The sequence below is a fragment of the Columba livia genome, chromosome 6 (genome assembly GCF_036013475.1).
Source record: "Columba livia isolate bColLiv1 breed racing homer chromosome 6, bColLiv1.pat.W.v2, whole genome shotgun sequence".
NCBI lineage: Eukaryota > Metazoa > Chordata > Aves > Columbiformes > Columbidae > Columba > Columba livia.
The window spans coordinates 15063636-15079932 of record NC_088607.1 but is presented as its reverse complement, the minus strand read 5'-3'; the positions used below and the strand labels follow the sequence as shown (position 1 = coordinate 15079932).

The 16297-nt window shown below is 41.4% G+C and overlaps 1 protein-coding gene across 6 annotated transcripts in view; it reads left to right on the top strand.

Moving 5' to 3' along the window:
- Positions 1-16297, top strand: part of ARMH3 (armadillo like helical domain containing 3) — a 129305-nt gene that overhangs the window by 55379 nt on the left and 57629 nt on the right. For all 6 annotated transcript variants that reach the window (XM_065068275.1, XM_065068271.1, XM_065068272.1 and 3 more), the window contains exons 21-23: positions 1366-1448; positions 1957-2083; positions 4628-4703. In XM_065068275.1, coding sequence (XP_064924347.1) covers positions 1366-1448; positions 1957-2083; positions 4628-4703 — 286 coding nt within the window. The remainder of the gene's footprint in view (positions 1-1365; positions 1449-1956; positions 2084-4627; positions 4704-16297) is intronic.

The window sequence follows — 16297 nt, the reverse complement described above, 5'->3', positions numbered from 1 at the left end:
TGGCAAATAGATACCCTCACTAGGACTGTAGACTTCCCTTTTGGGGGCATATAAAAACTTTTGATCCTTCTGATGGACTTCAAGGTAGTGGTTTAAGGACTGTATTCAGAATCTGACAATTTTGTTTAATTCCATGTCTTAGGTTTTTTGGTTTTAACTTTTCTGAATACTCTGTAATCCTGCCGTTACCTCATTCCTGTTCTCTGTGTTTTATGTACTTTTAGACTGAGAGGAATAGTCTGTTCTGTATTTGCTATGTGGTTCTCCCCAACCAGAACTGGTTTTTTTGCAGGTTACTGGGTAGTGTGTAACAGGAAAGAACAGGTTAATAAATTCTAGGTGAACCTATAACAAATCAGGGTGATGCTGGGCATTACTCTGTTAGATGCAGTTACCAATTAGTAGGCAATTAAGGACCTTTTTAAAAAGCCTGTGTAGCATTCCAGCTTGACTTTGTGGGCCATCTAATTCAGATGTTGTAAGTCTTGAAATCTGCTGACTTCAGAGCAGAGAATACATTAAGAATCTGTTCAAGGCAGGCATCCGCTTTCAGCCCTGAGCAGATACAATGCAGAAGAGCTTTCTTTTTTGAAATTTTCAAGAACTATAAACAAGATAAAGAACTTTTCATTTTATTCAAGTATATGGAATACAATTGTTTATTGTAAAGTCTGTCTGATTAAAGCTCTTTTAGCCAACCTTTTTGTTAATTCCCACTCTCACTAACTGATTTGGGGTAGTTACAGAAGGAGCTTTTGTTGTTTTCTTAAGACAAGTGTGAACCAGATCTGTAGTCTTTACTGCACAGCTCTAGATAACTGACACAATAAAGTACTGTATTCTTCTTTGTACCATTGCAGCAGCATTGACATAGAGCTACAGAAAAACTATGTCATGTGTTTTTTTTTTTTTCTTCTTCCTTTTTTTTTTTTTTTTTTTAACCTGCATGTATCAACAAGAGTGACAGTTTGGGGCTGACAACGTGTACATCATGTTGGTGATGTGTGAAGCAGAAATGAGAGTGGGATTCTCCAACCCCAAGGCTCATTTCAGGATCTGGCAGACAGACAAATCTCCTGTGAACTGACTAAGCTAACAAGAGACTCACCTTGAGCCTCAGCAGATCTGACTAGGAAGTCAGTGAAGGAGAGGGAAATGTGGGACAGTACAATAGTTGTCACCTGTCCAGCACAGTGTTTTAGCCACAAAAAAAAAGAGGCCTCCACCACATGTAAGTTAATATATTTTTGAGAGGTGAGCAGCTGGCATTTAGGTTAGTTTATACTAGATCTGAGATAATGAAGGTGACTTGTTGAGAATGGCTTTGCTTTGATTTTTATTTTTAAAATACATATTTTCTTCTAGCTTTGATCAACTTGTTGAAGTTTCTCATGTCTAATGAAACTGTGTTGCTGGCCAAGCACAACATCTTCACCCTTGCTCTTATGGTGAGTACAGACAAAGCAAATCCTCTTCTTTTAAACAACTTAATTAATCTTGAATGAATCTCAGGAAGGAATCCATGTTCTGGCTTGGTAAGGCTATCAGAACAAGGCCACAAAGCTGAGGAATATAGTTGTGATTGGTTTAGCTAGATGTTTGGAAAGGGCAGTGCTGGGACTCACTTATGGTGTCTGCTCATTGAAATAAACAAGTCTATTTGAGGAAAGGCTTAGTTTAATTTTCCAGATTTGGTAATGCTTTTTCTTGTTCTGTGGCCCTTTGTATAAAAAATCATAGAAACCTATTCTTCTGGCCCCAGATACAATAGTATTTAAGCTTCTTTTCTGTCTCCTCTGTACTAGAAGGAAACCAATAGATGAAGTAACGAAGTATTGTAATACTGTGTAGTGCAACCAAGAGTTATTTCTTTGAAGGTTTTGGTCATAGTTTCTATTGTTGAGTAGATTTTTTGTAAATATTTCTGTTGTAACTTCTTTACACTTCCTTGTGCAGGTTGTGAACCTGTTCAACATGTTCATCACTTACGGAGACACCTTCCTCCCCACTCCCAGCAGCTATGACGAGCTATATTATGAAATCATTCGGATGCATCAGAATTTTGACAACCTTTACTCTATGGGTGAGTGCCTCTTGGCTGGTCAGGAATACTGTTTGCTAGAAGTGAGGGGGATGGAGGGATGTTTGTATCAGGTGTTTTCTGTCCACATGCTGCTGATGTGTGTCTTGGTGAATGGATGTGTTTTGTGTATTAGGACACACGTTTTGTAAATTAAGAATTGAGAGAGGGTAAACTTGTTAAAGGGATACTTTTTTTTTTTGTAAGAAAAAAAAACAGGAGCAGACCCACTGGCCTTACTAGCAGCCACTTACTGTGGTTGGAAATATAATTTTGTGGGCACAACTGGATATGTTGTATTTCATGCATCTTGGTGTAGTTTCCATGTATCACATTTGACAGTTTCAAGCCAGAGCACAGGTATGTGCTGCAGAATGAGCCAGCACAGAGGAACACTCAGTGCACACAAGAATTTGGAGAAGAATTTGAGAAACTTATAACAAGAAGCTTGCTGTGCTAGACAAATTACATCTACTGCACTCATTGCCAAAACAAACCAAGAAAACAGCCCTCACAAACCTGCTCGCAATGACAAGCGAATCACTGGATAGAAGAATGTTTCTACTGGCAAAACAGGGAGAGGCTGCCATCCTTCAAAGAGAGAGAGGCACGCTGGAATGCCACCAAGTGACACCCAGCAGGGAAAAAAGGAACAACAGAGAGCAGGGAATGCATGGAGGCATAATCAGCCAGCGTACACCCAGGAGCCCAGGGTAGCTGCAGCAGCGCCGATGTAGTGCCTGCATGCTTGAAGCTGTGAAGAAGAGCATACAGCTGTGTTCTTTGCTTTGTTCTAGAAGGTCCCTCCCTTCACCCCCTGCTCCCTTCTCAGTGTGATCACCCAGTGAACATCAGGAGTTAATAGAAACATATCAAGGGAGTTAGAGGGCAGTGTTATCTTCTCTGAATAAAAGTAGCCTAATACTCCCTGCAGTTGCAAGCAAAAATGAGCTGCCTTTTTGTACAAACTTCCTACAGTTTTCATCCATTATATAAAGGATCACTTGGCCATTTTTGTGCCCTCTGAGCACATACATTTTTTTACTAACCCATTTCTTACTCCAAATAATTGCAGCTAGTAAGATGAGGTGTTTTTACTAGCCAGGAAAGGGGAATGGAAGAATAACACACTCAAATACCTACTCAGTTGGGCTGCAACAGGCACATCTGACTTGTTGAAGCAGTTCATTTGCCACATGAATATTTTCCATCCTGCTACACAGAGCAAACCTCTTTGAATTAGTGCTGTAGATGCCTGAATGGAAACTCTCTCTGAATACATTACTTTAGATATTCAAGTACAGTACCTACTGTTTGACAAAATAATGTTATTCAGAGCTGGCATAATTTTTTCTGCAGGTGACTTGTGGTGGGAGCACTAGGAAGTGAGAAGGTAGCACTGTCTCAAGTTGAGAAAAGCCACAGTTTAGCCAGGTGTCCTGACAGCTTCCCTTGGTATGTCAGTCCATCTCACTGGGACTACAGTCACCCTTCATTCCCCTAGCCTTGGGACGTTTGTTAGGACAGATGAGAAAGCTATTTTATCCTTTAGTTTTCCTGTTAATGTGGCTGAAACTTTCAACGTTGGGAGTGGAGGTGGAATCTAAGTTGCCTTGGTTTTTATTTGTTTATTTTTCTTGTCCCAAATCTGAGCTTTATCCGTATCTGCAGGGCTGAAAGCTTCTGTCATGCAATAATAGGCATGAGTATGCAGCCACTGTGCTTATGGATTCACTTGTAGCATCCATGTTTCTAGATGATCCTGAATTCTGATGATGTATTGTTCCTTTGCTCCCAAGTCGGAGGTGAACCTTTCTTGTGGAATGTAACCTCCAGAAAACCCTGTATGTACAATTGTATGTACCAAGAGACGTGCAGGTAACTGCCACTATAGAAACACTACAGATTCTGACCTAAATAAATATCTTGGTTGCTCTAGCAGAAAAAAAAATTATTTCCTAGAAGTTCTTCCTGTTGCTGAATGTTTTCAGATCTGCTCTCAAGTGTGTCAGAGACCATCTGTGCAACAGAACAACGCCCTCATTCCTGCAGGGAGTGTTTTTCCCCAGGCTGGTGTATAATCCCTCTGCAACTTCAGATAAACAGGGAGGTAAAGAATCCGTCACTGCTGGGTTGGGTTTAAGTCATAGGGTGTAGTCCAGCTCAGACAACCTCACATAAATAGATGCTGGAGGAGAGCAGCGGAATAAAAGGTATGATAGACCTGGGGCGCTGTCCTGTTTCTGAGGGAAAAGAACTTTAATATGTGGTGATGAAAGCAGTTAGGAGGACCCAGGCTCTTCTGTCCCTCTGCGTCCTGCCTCCCACTCGTTCTCTAGTTCTGCGCACCTCTTCCAGGTTCTTACGTTTCTTAAATGGGCTTTGAAGGGGACTTCTGCCCTGGATCACAAATTGTCTTAAAGATGACCTTTGTTTTGATGTGGTTCCTGGACTGCCATCTCACCAAAACAGTTGGTTTTTTTTGACATTTTGGATTAGAAAATTGCCAGTTCTATGCCAGCACTGTTAACTATCTTTTCCTTTCAGTTCTAAGGCTTTCTACTAATGCTGGTCAATGGAAAGAGCCTGCAAGCAAGGTGACCCATGCATTAGTCAATATTAGGTAAGGAGTAGAAGTTGTTAACGATTTTCTTAGATTCTTGTGTCCTGTGTGACTGCATTCTTATCATGACACACTGACATTTGTTGTATTGAATTTGTTTTTGAATTTGTTCTCTTTGCTGGGCTTTGCTGCTGCTCTGAACAGGGCCCATGGGGATAAAGAGAGGATCACCAGGGTTTGATTGTCTTCTTTCTAATAATTCTCTCGGCTCTTCTGTAGGCCGAGTGCTTTCAAAGCATGGCACAAGCTGTAATGAATTAATCCTCACAGCATTCTTGGGAGAAGTTAGACAGTAGGGAACAATGCTGTGATAGCAGAGCAATTGGGAACCTAATGGATTTCTGTTGTGTGATTCTGTTGCAATTCTGTGACACTATGGAGTGAACTGTAAGCCAGCTGTGATAAGCAGATTAGAGTCCTCTTAACACTGCAAGATTTTTTGTATGTGTTTAAAAATTATTATTAAGAATGTCTCAGTATTCTCTTAAACATCTTCCTCTTGTTCAAGGGAAGAAGTTATGTTCTACTTGTAAGGCTAAGGAATATCTGGGGTTGCTTTTGTGCTGTATTCCTTCATGACAGAAATAATTTCCTGGCTTCTGAAGCATCTAGTACTGACCAAGCTGGGTATTGGGGAAGAGGCTTGTGGGTCTGATTCATTGGGAAACAGAAGAATGTTGTGAGAGAGAATTTACTGTTTATCTCTGGCTTGTAAACAAACCATAAAAGATACGAGTGTTTATACTGAAAAAAGATCTGTCCGTCACTTCCCTGGTCACCCTGGACACTTGGTGTCTATGCAGCACCAAGTATCTCAGTACTGCTGCATTGCTCATGCTTGTCATTTTCCTCACTACAAAAGAGATTGTGTAGGACAAACACTCTGAGGGCATCTTTCCAGTCAATACACATCTTATGTGTCTATAAACCACCTTAAAGGTTCCCTTAGTAAGTCTGTAAGCTTAAAAACATCCCATATGGTTCCAGAAGATTTATTTTGCTACTACCCTTATTTTTATTTTTTGTAAACAGACATAAATGAACACTTGTGGGCAGATAATGCACTCAGGGTGAAGCAGCAGGACAGATAGCTGTTGGCAAATTAATGTTGTTTAATGTGACACAAAGTGTCTGTCCTGGGAATTCTCTGTATACCCAGGGTGAGGAGTCTAAACTGGGAAGAGATTAAAAAAAGGCAAGTAGTTGCAGAGGGTTTGTGCTTTGCCCCTGGTTTGTGCAACCAAGGTTTTGCAGTGGCTCATTTCCTCCTGGCTTAACAGCTGCTTTTGTGAAGAGGAGGATGCTCCTGGGACAAGAGGCAAACAAAAAACTGGCTCTGTGATTGCCTTCCATGGACAGCCTGTATTAGGCATGTTTGGTGCATGGTGCTGTCTGAAACCTGTGACAGGTTTCTCTTCTAGACTTCTGGGAACTTTCCCCTGCTTCACCCAACTGCTCATATCTGTTGAAATTTCATGTGTCTTTCACTAGCTTTAGAAGTTTTCATGAATGGCTTTTCACTCAGTGAAATGAGACGAGGTCTAAATGAGAGATGATTCAAGACCTGGAGAGAGATTAGATGTCAGAGAACTCGTTCCGTTTGATTTATCTCATTTCCTCTTTAAAAAAAAAAAAAAAGAGTGAGGGGGTGGGTATTTTAACTACTTGTTTGTTTTCTTCTTGTGGTAAAAATATTACATTCGAAAGGTTCTTTAGCTGTATAGATTCCAGAGCAGACTGTTGTTGGAACATGGAGAAATCTAAAGGTATTTTGTTTTTGTGAGGGTGACTGAAACATCCCACTGTCAACACGGTGTCTAGGGCTATTTGCCTTTTTATGAGAGAACATGCTGTACAAAGTTGCAAGAGACGTGTCTCTGTACAGGGCAAGTGGATGAGGTGAAGGGCCTGTGATAATGTAATACCCCTTTTTGGCCTAAAGGCTGAGGTGTTTGAAAGTTGCAAATCATGCAGCAGAGGAATGAGAGGATCATTCTTTCAGGAATGCCTTGAGCCTTCCAAGGTCCGAAGCTTCTGCAGTGTGTTGGAAAAGACCATTCTGTCCTGGTCTGCTGGCTGTCCCACTTCTGCAGCAAGGTCTGTAGGAAGACCATTAATACCAGGGCCACATGTTTTCTTCTGGTGTTGGACCAGGAGAGCAAACTGGAGCCTCGTGCACACACTCGTGGCTCTGTGCTGCAGAGTCATGGAGATGTTGCAAGCCCAGGTCACCAAAGAGAAGCAGGGAGAGGAGATGCTTGAGGAGGACAAACCCTTTAGGGCTGCCATGTTGATGGCTTTGTTAGAGACACACAGTATGTTAATGAATGACAGTATTTTCATAAGATGTAATTATCTTGTGCATTGATAATGACATACTGGTTTGAACCTGGCTTAGATCCCTATTGTCTGGATTGTGTCTTTCTTTGTGCCCCTTTTGTTTCCTCTTAGTGATCTTAGTGTACGGTTTCTTATTTGGATGCCTTTTCATGAAGGGAATGAGTTTAGAGAAATCCACCTCACATTGGATTTTTTCCCTCATTCTGGAAAGCTTTTTTATAAGCGATTACCTGCTTTTTGCTGTAACAATGCAATGCAAAGTCACCCTCTGGTTTATATCTTCATCTCATTACAACAGCTATTTAAAAAATAAATAAATAAAATTCTGTCATTTCTTTATCCCAAGGCTTTTGGTCGGAAGGATTACAAATGTAAAAACATCTGTGTGTGCGTGCATGTGATGGGCTTTTAACAAGCATCTTAAATCCTAGCGTACAATCTTACATGTGTTTCTGCCAGGAGAGGAGGGGTGAGTTGTTTACAGCTTTTCAAGGGTGCAGTGCATTTGTGTTACAGGATTAACTGCTGGGGAGACATGTAAAACAGCCCTGCTTGTACCCCAGAGTGCCGGACTGGCAAAGGTCATCTGATTAATTGCCTTAATACAGAGTCAGGATGAGCAATACCTAGGGAATCTGTGACATGTTCTTGTTTAAACTCAGCTGCAGAGAGAGATCCCACTTTTGTGTCCTATTACGGTATTAACTGTATGTTTTAGTAGGACCCTATTCTCCATGACACACTCTGACTGGGTTTTGTTGCTGATTTTCTGATTATTTTTTTTTTTTTTTAAATGCGAGTTTGAAGAATACAGAATAGTAATAGTAGCCTTATCTGGCTGAAATCTTACATAACATACTGGAATGAGTGATCCCTATTGCTGTCCTATCCCGTAAGAGTGATTATAACTTCTGTCTCTGGATTTGTCTCTGTGGTTTACATGTAATTGAGACATGATGGGCTGAAAGGTACAGGTGCAGCGCCGGTGGAGTTAAAATAAAAAGCTGCAGCAGTTAGTGGTTTGAAAACTCACCTTCTCACCTATGAGGAAATAAGCACATTTTGAGACAAGTAATTTTTTTTAAGCTAATGAGCCTCTTTAAGATAACATTGTCCAGGTTTGCATTTAATGAGAATTTTATTAACGCAGAGTTCAAAGGGGCATCTTCTGATTGCTTACTCAGTGAGGAAGGTGGCAGCTGAATCCCTGTATTCTTTTAATAGACTTTCTCCTGATCAGGTTTTTTTCAAGGTGAATAAATAGATTAACTCGATGATTAATAGACTGAATTTCCCCATTGTCTGAAATTCAGTTCCATCATCATTTTTAAAGTAATTTTATTTTTCTCACTGAAACAGTTTTAATAAGCAGAGAGTAAGTTTGTAGTATGGAACTAGATGAAAGGATTTTTTTTTTTTAAAGGCGTTTTATGTGCCGTTTTAGCATACGCTGCAGTCCTCGCTTGGGTGCTTTCATTCACTCTTCCATCTTGCAGCTACTTTTGTTCCACATGGACCACCCTGTGTGATGTTCTCTCTTTGTACAGGAGGTGCTGCTTCTCCCAAGGCTGCTTTTGGGGTCTTCAATGAGAGACTGGGGATTTGGGAGGAGCACTTAAAGCATCACATGGATGTGTATAAAAGTGGCTGTGCTTGCTGCCAGTCTGGGCAGGAGCACTCTGAAGAAACATTTAGAATTTTACTTAGGTGAAAGAAGGCCAAATTGGTCTGTGCTGCTTGTAGGATACCTGTTACCCCTGCTCTGAAGCTACAGCTCATGGTGAATTACCAGCACTCCATAGAACTGCACTTACTGAAAACCTTGACAGAGGAGGAGGCTCCGTTCAGATACTTGTTAGAAAGCGAGTGGCTGCATAATACCACATAATACCTTCAGCATTGTTCTGCTCCACAGCAAGGAATTCAGCATCTGTTCTTGGGGAGAGGAGAGTTAGATGCTGCTGACCTAGTCATGTTGTAATCGATGGCTCTGGCATTTATGCAGGATACATGAAGGGGAACCTGCTGAGAGATAAGTGCTGCTGTATAGAGTGGAGGCCTGTGGATCACAGTCAGCTGAGACTGTATGAAAAATATATATTTACATATATACACACCCTCTCCATACAGACATAATAGACACGTTTCTTCCCAATATGAGTAAGAGAATGATAAACGGGGGGCAAACTTAAAGCCTGTTTATGAAAATAAATGGTCAAGAAAATCTATGTGCAGGTATATCTATCTATCTATCTATAGATATATCTATCTATATCTATATCTATATTTTTATATACATCTATATTTTTATATATATATATATTTATATATCTATATCTATATATAAAAATACGGATATCTGTGTGTATATTAGATGTATATGTGCATATATAAATGTCTGTATCCATAGATGTATATATGGGTGACTGTGTATGTATAAATACATATACATACATATTGACACACATGCAAATAATTACAAATATGTATATATATTTTTATATAAAACACACAGACCTTTGTCAATAGGCTAATCTAAAGCCATAACTTCCAAGCTGGAAAATACCAGACCCTTGTTTGTTTCCCACTTCTCTGAGATGAACCACAGGCGCTGGCCAAGGATGCTCAGGTGCGGCTGTCCCGCAGCAGCTCTGCGCTGCCTGCACGCGGAACCCGCGGGCCTGGGACCCTGCAGGGCTGCTGGGCTCGGGCCGGCCGGCGCTGAGCAGCACAGGGTGCTCGGGCACGCAGGTCAGCCAGCCGTCATCTGGAGTTTGTTCCCTCTCTTAATTCTGAAACCCGCTTGTGAGGGCTCCCGCTGGTGGAATAATGACTCCATGGAATTGTTCACTGAGGTGTGTTTCATGGTAATGACCTCTGACATGCTGTCACTGCTCATCAGTCTGGCCGAGCTAGTACGAGACTGTCAACAGAAAAGCTACAAAACCCAAAGGGAAACTCATAAGTGTATTTTACTGGTACTTTAAAATCCTAACAATTTTGTGAAGGTTAAGGATCAAATTGTTACTGAAATGCTGTAAGAAAACTTTTAAGCTTTAAGCGTGTAAACTGTTTGAAGAATTAGTTCATTAAATTTTTCTGGTGGCAGCTTGAAAAAATTATGATACTGAAAAACTGAAAGCAAGTGGATTCTAGATGAGGATTCTGGCTTGGTTCTAGATGTCTTTGAGTGACCTGTAATCACTCCTTGCTGAAGGTGCAGAGTTAGTTGCCACTTCTTGTCATTTCATATGTTTCTTGTGTGGTTTTCTTGTTACATGGGGACTCTGGCACAGCAGAACAGTTCCTGAAATACCATAGTGGTGATAGCAGAGTTTGGTTACTCAGAGTGCACCTGCTACCACTGCTGCTTTGTCACTTGACTTTGCAGTATTCTGGTATGGAAGGTTTATTTGGTAGGAGCAACAGATTTTGACATGAGAAGATTCTGGCATTAGCTGGCACCCGAACGGAGGAAGCAGGTGGACTGAAAGGGAATGGCCACCCTTCCAGACAGTTGTGACCAGCAGCATCTTAACAGAAGAATGAAAAAAGAAAGCAGCGTTCCCGTATCAGGGTGCATTGTTTCATCATTTCATGGTACTCTACCCATGCTTCTAGTATCTTCATTAATGTTTAGGGTTTTTTTTTCTACTCATGTAACTTCAGTGTGTCATTTCTTTTCCGTTATCTGTTTCCATCTTGAGACAGTGATGTTAGTTTTCAGTTATTGCTCTTTATTTACTAGCTGATCCATCTTGGTGTGTTTTCTCTTACAGAGCTGTAGCCAGTTTCATTCTGCTATAATTGTCCTTCATTCTTTCTCCTTTGTGCAGTGGCTTAATTAAATGTTGTCTCTGCCACTGGCCCAAATCCAGAGAGCAAATCTGTTCATTGAGTGGCGTTGTATGGACCAGTTCCACTAACACAGTAGTGTGGTTCAGCAAGTCAGGTGCATCCCAGGTCACTTTTCGTCTTTCTGCCGGTATCTTCAATTTCAGTCACTGCTGCCTGGGAAGGGACTCTGACAATGTCAAGACTGTTTTCTCTTTAGTGAAGTTTGGTTGGGTTTTTGGTTGGGTTGGGTTGGTTTGGTTGGGTATTTTGTTTGTTTGTTTAGTAGGTTTTTAGGATTTATTTTTTTTTTGTGGTGACTTAAGGTTTCTAGAACTGATGCTGATTTTGAGCAAAGCTGTTTGTATGGCAAAGAAATGCTCTACCTGAGGTGCCGCAGCCATGGCTTTCTTCAGCGCACTTGAGAGCCGTGCTGCAGGGTTCGCTTTCTCTCTAAAGCTGCATCCTCATAGTATGCAATATTTTTTGGATTGGGATGGGGATGAACTTGAAGGGATGTACTGCCAGGATGGCAGTCTTGCTTAACTGACTTTCCTACCTCCTTTCCAATGTCTGCAGTTGTATTGGCCACTGTCATCACTTTTCCTCGTGTTGTGAAGTCAACAGGTTGGCCTTTTAAGAGGGAACTTGTGAAAGGATCCATTTTTGTATGTCAGCTGCCCTGCAAGCATTGCTGTAGGGTTGAGGCATCTCTTCAAGGGAGGAGCGTGTGCTGGGCAGAGAGGAACCATCTCTTCCTAAGTTCAGCAAGTATCTTAGTTCACGTGGTTCTCGTAGGGTGAACGTCTCACTGCAGAGTTTACCCCTTTGTGAACCTTTATCTTCCCAGCCATTTTGTTGGAAACATTTCTTTTTTCCTTGAAATTGGAATGTTTTGGAAAGTTAGCCAGAATCCATAGGCTACTTAGCAAAGTTTTCTCAGAAGTATTACCTGTGTTACTGAGGTGTTGCAACCCAGATTTCATCTACTCTCTATCAAATGCAACTGCCCTGCGAACAGGAGAATTCCTGCCTGCAGATTTCATTTACTGGATTCACAGGTGCAGTTTGTTGCTTACAAGATGGAAGTTAGTTAAGCTGCTAGCAATTTTTTTCCTGAAAGCTGTGTATTCAACTTTGGAAATATAACATTGGGTACACAGTGTCAGCTTTTGTGCTAGTGAATTCGGGTCTGGAGGTTTGGGAGAACAGTCAGTAGGAGAGAAAAGTGAGAGAGACTTCTCGGTGTGATTGTGGTCTCCAGTTTGATTTATGTGAGTGACTTTGCCTTGCCTGGTCTTAAGAAGTGTGGCTCTAGGCAAGAAATGATTTCTTATTTTGCTTGCCAAATACGTTTCTCTGTAGAAACATAAAAATAATGGAGAATATATGTTAGCATTGGGAGTGGTTTTATTTTATTTCAGAAGTGGATATAGTATTTACTGGTCAGAAGTTATTTTTCTGACTCAATTGCAGATATTTTGGTCTTGAATCCCCTTGCCAGGCACAGGCAAGTTATGTATGAGCTCAGTAATACATTAAAGCATGTGCTGCACAGCTAGGATGCAGCCTTGTAAACATCTCAGGGTTTTTGTTGCAGCAGAAAATCCAAAAAGGTCTTCTGTTTTCTCACTTTGAATGGTTCCATTGTTTCATCCTGTTTACGAGAACAATCTTAATTATTTCTCTGGTACTGTGACTGGCCCGAGTTCAGTTCCTAATTGAGGGATTTCAGTCAACATCTTTCTTGGTAGTTGTAATGCAGCCGGGAAGTAGGACATGAACAGCCCCTGCAAACAGATTCTCTTGGCCCCAAGAACTGGCCTTACTGGAACATGATTGCAGCACAGTTTGAAACAGCTGTTGATAGCTCTTTGAAACTTTGTCCATGCTGTTCTTATTCTTTGGGTAAATATAAGGGACTCTGATCTCCACTGGTCTCAAATCTAGCCTTCAAGATTTGCTTTAATGGAGAGAGAACATTAAGTGGCGTTCTTCATAACCCAAACAATGTAAAAATCATTGTGAGCTTAAATAGCACCTCTATTCCTTGAAAAAATGATGTAGTATAATGCTGGTTTGTTCTTTCTGTTTAAAAGAAATCTGTTGCTCACAGCAGCAGGCTGAATTATTGTTCCCTCTGAAAGTCTGGGCTGTGGGATGTGTGCTTATAATAAAAAAAAAAGCTTTTCAAAGTCCAGTAATCTTATACTAGTGGGGAGCCTAAAATTTGGTTATGCTCTATTCTCATAATTCTTCCTTTAGGACTAAATTGACAAAGTACCTACTCATTAAGTACATCTGCTCATTAAGGTAATGAAGTACCTACTGTAGCTTGAACTGAAAGCAATGATAATATGTTGTTAGCATGACTGCAGAACTGCAGTCTGTGTGAAGATTGCATCAGAATCTGGAGCGCACTTCCCAGGGAATGCTGAGAGGAGGGCATCTTGTTCGTAAGGCTTTGTTCATTAAAACAAACGTGCATCCTAGCTTCCAGAGTTAAGATGCTTGTTTTTCCCACCGAAGGCAGAGAAGGTTGTCTGACCCTACCAGCACACGAGCTAGCGTCACAACCACCAGTAAATACCAGCTGGTGCAGCCAAGGCTAAGGTGAAAGTAAAATGCTGCCTGGAGAAAAAAATCAAAAGGGAGCTGGAGTGAGTTGTTGTGAGTTGTTTCTTTTTTTTTCTTCTTCTTTCTTTCAAACTGTGAAAATATTTTGGTGTCTAATACCTATGCGTCCAGATAGAAACCATAAGGTACATCAGTGCTTCAGGTGATCTTGGCTGTTTGGGAATCCTGGAATGCAACCTTTTGTTATTACCTTTTTGTAGTCTTTAATTTTTTTTCTCTAACTCTCATAGCTAGAGGAATAATTCCGAAAATGATAGTGTAATGCTTCTGAAGTAGCAATTTTTCCCTTAGCTTTGAGGTCAGATTTCTGTTGCCTGTCCCAAGGGATGCTGACTGAAGGTTCACACTCAGAAATGCCCGTGTGCTTGGCTGTTTCTCAGCTATCGAAGCCAATCAGAGTAAGGTAACAGTGACCTCATGAAGAATTCATCTGTGACGGGTACCGGGCTCTGGTGTCTCATGCTGAAAGGCTTTAGCTGAAGGATGTTACCGTGGGAGAACCGCCCCGGTGTGCTTCTCAGCCTGTGCTCTGTGTCACCTGAAGCAGCTGCGAACTGAGAGTGTTGCTGAGCGGAAGGATTCACCTGCCGTTCGTTTCTGGTGTCTCTTCTCTGGGGAGCAGCCTGCATTGTGCAGGGGGAAAACAAACAAACAAACCACCACCACCAAACCCACCATGAAAGAAAACAAAAAAAACAAAACCAACCACTGCGTTTTAGCCTGGGTCGGTCCTCGAGCCTGGGGATACAACCACTCACATTTGTAGAAAGTGTGTGTACAAACAGCATGGCATTACGGACAACAGGGCAGTCTCTCTTTGCAGCATTGACCTGTTACACAAGTTTTAGGCTAATATGCTGTGACATGTTTTTTAAGTTTATGTCCACTGTCATCAGCTCACTGGTCTGACTCTTTGCAGGGCTCTTAGCACATGTTCTCTTGTGCTGGTTAAGTGCACTGTGGTTTTTGCAAACTGTTCTTGCCATTAAGAGAAGTATCAACATAACCATTGCCTAAAGTTTCATTTTGGGTGCTGGGCTTGAGATAATATTGCCATGAGCCCAAAAAGGGAGAACCTGGGTGCTACTCGGAAGGGAGTCTTGAGCAAGAGATTGCTGACACATTGAAGACGCCTCTCTGCAGTGGACCCCTGTTTGACCTCCTACTCTGGAGACATTCAAAACCCGCCTGGACATGTTCCTGTGTAGCGTCATCTGGGTGTTCCTGCTCCGGCAGGGAGATTGGACTAGATGATCTTTCAAGGTCCCTTCCAATCCCTAGCATTCTATGATTCTATTATAGGATACGAAAACATGGCTTCAAATGTGCCCCATTTTGAGGATGTCCAAAAGTGGAATTACTTTAAAAGCTCCCTGGCAATCCTTTTGCCTGAGTTTGCTAGAAGACTTTGAAAGCCCAAAAGCTTTTTCGTGTTGCTGCTTTAGTGATTAATTAGGTAATCACTTTCTCTGTTAATTACAGTGACATTTTTCTTCTCATTAGTTGGATTATGGAAAGTTTTTGAGTCTGTGTGGGATGGGAAGTAATGCCATCTTTGTGGCCAAGGGAAAGATGATTTCAAACTTTAGAACGCTGGATTTCAGTGATGGCTTTGGGTACTGTGAAAAAATGCGTCTATCCACTATGGAAAATGTAGCTGGTAAGTGCTTTGAGGGCAGGATAAATGCCTTTTATTCTAAACAAACTTGTGATGTTGCCCACACTTTGGATGAGGAATTTTAAACTGCATCCTTCTTCCGGAAGGTTGTGTGTTGTGTTAATCAATGTAAAGCTCTTGCTGCTGACAGAGGGGCATGAATATGATATACGTTATACAATGTCCTTCATGGAGTATCTGAAAAGGCTTAAGAGGGAGCCTGTTAAGCAGGGTAATGTACATGAACAAAGGCCAATTGCTTTCAGTGACACTTTTTTTTTTATAATTAATGTCCTCATTATAATTTTGCAACTGCTCACTTTGGAATCTGAGCTTGCCATTAACTTTTTATGGACATTTGAGATGAGCTGGTCTGATGCAGACATTCCCTTCTAAACTCAGGAAGCTGCAGGAGCAGACTGTGCAATCCTCACTTGGTAGCACCTGTTTTTCTTCCTTGTTTGGTGACATCCGCTCTCAGCCTAAAGTTCTGTCAGAAATGAAGAAGCCACAAAACAAGACTGCTCCAAGATCTTAAGTTTGGCTGGGAAATAAAATAAGTCAGATTGCGGTAAGGAGAATTCTTGTCAAGTTGGTCTCAACATGAGTGATCCGAGACTGGACCAGGTTGCTCAGGGAGGTTGTGCAATCTCCATCCTTGGAGTTACTCACATCTTGCCTGGACAAGCTGTGAGGGAACTGGCCACATGCTGGGTAGAACCACATCACCTCCAAAGGTCCTTTCCAGTGTAACCCCTTTGATTTTAGAGAGCAGTCTCGTCACTGCATGGTCAAATGGTAAAAGAAACAAGAAAACTTGTTTTGTTCGAGGGCACTGTGTTCTATATTAACTCTGGGTCCAACTGCTAAAGAAGCTGAGTAGAGGACTTATTTAAATCAGTGGGAGCTTGTGGTGCTTGGTATCTATTTTCTTGCCCTGAAAGATCAGTAAAGGGTACAACTTGGAGGACTCACAGTTTGTGTTGCTGCAGATGCTCAATATTGTCTGCTGTCTGTGAACTTACCAGTAAATTGAATCCTGCTGATGAGATCCAACTATGCAACTCAGTCATTTGTGAGAAGAAACTATTCTCAGTATGATTAATGCCGTGGTTGATGATGGGGA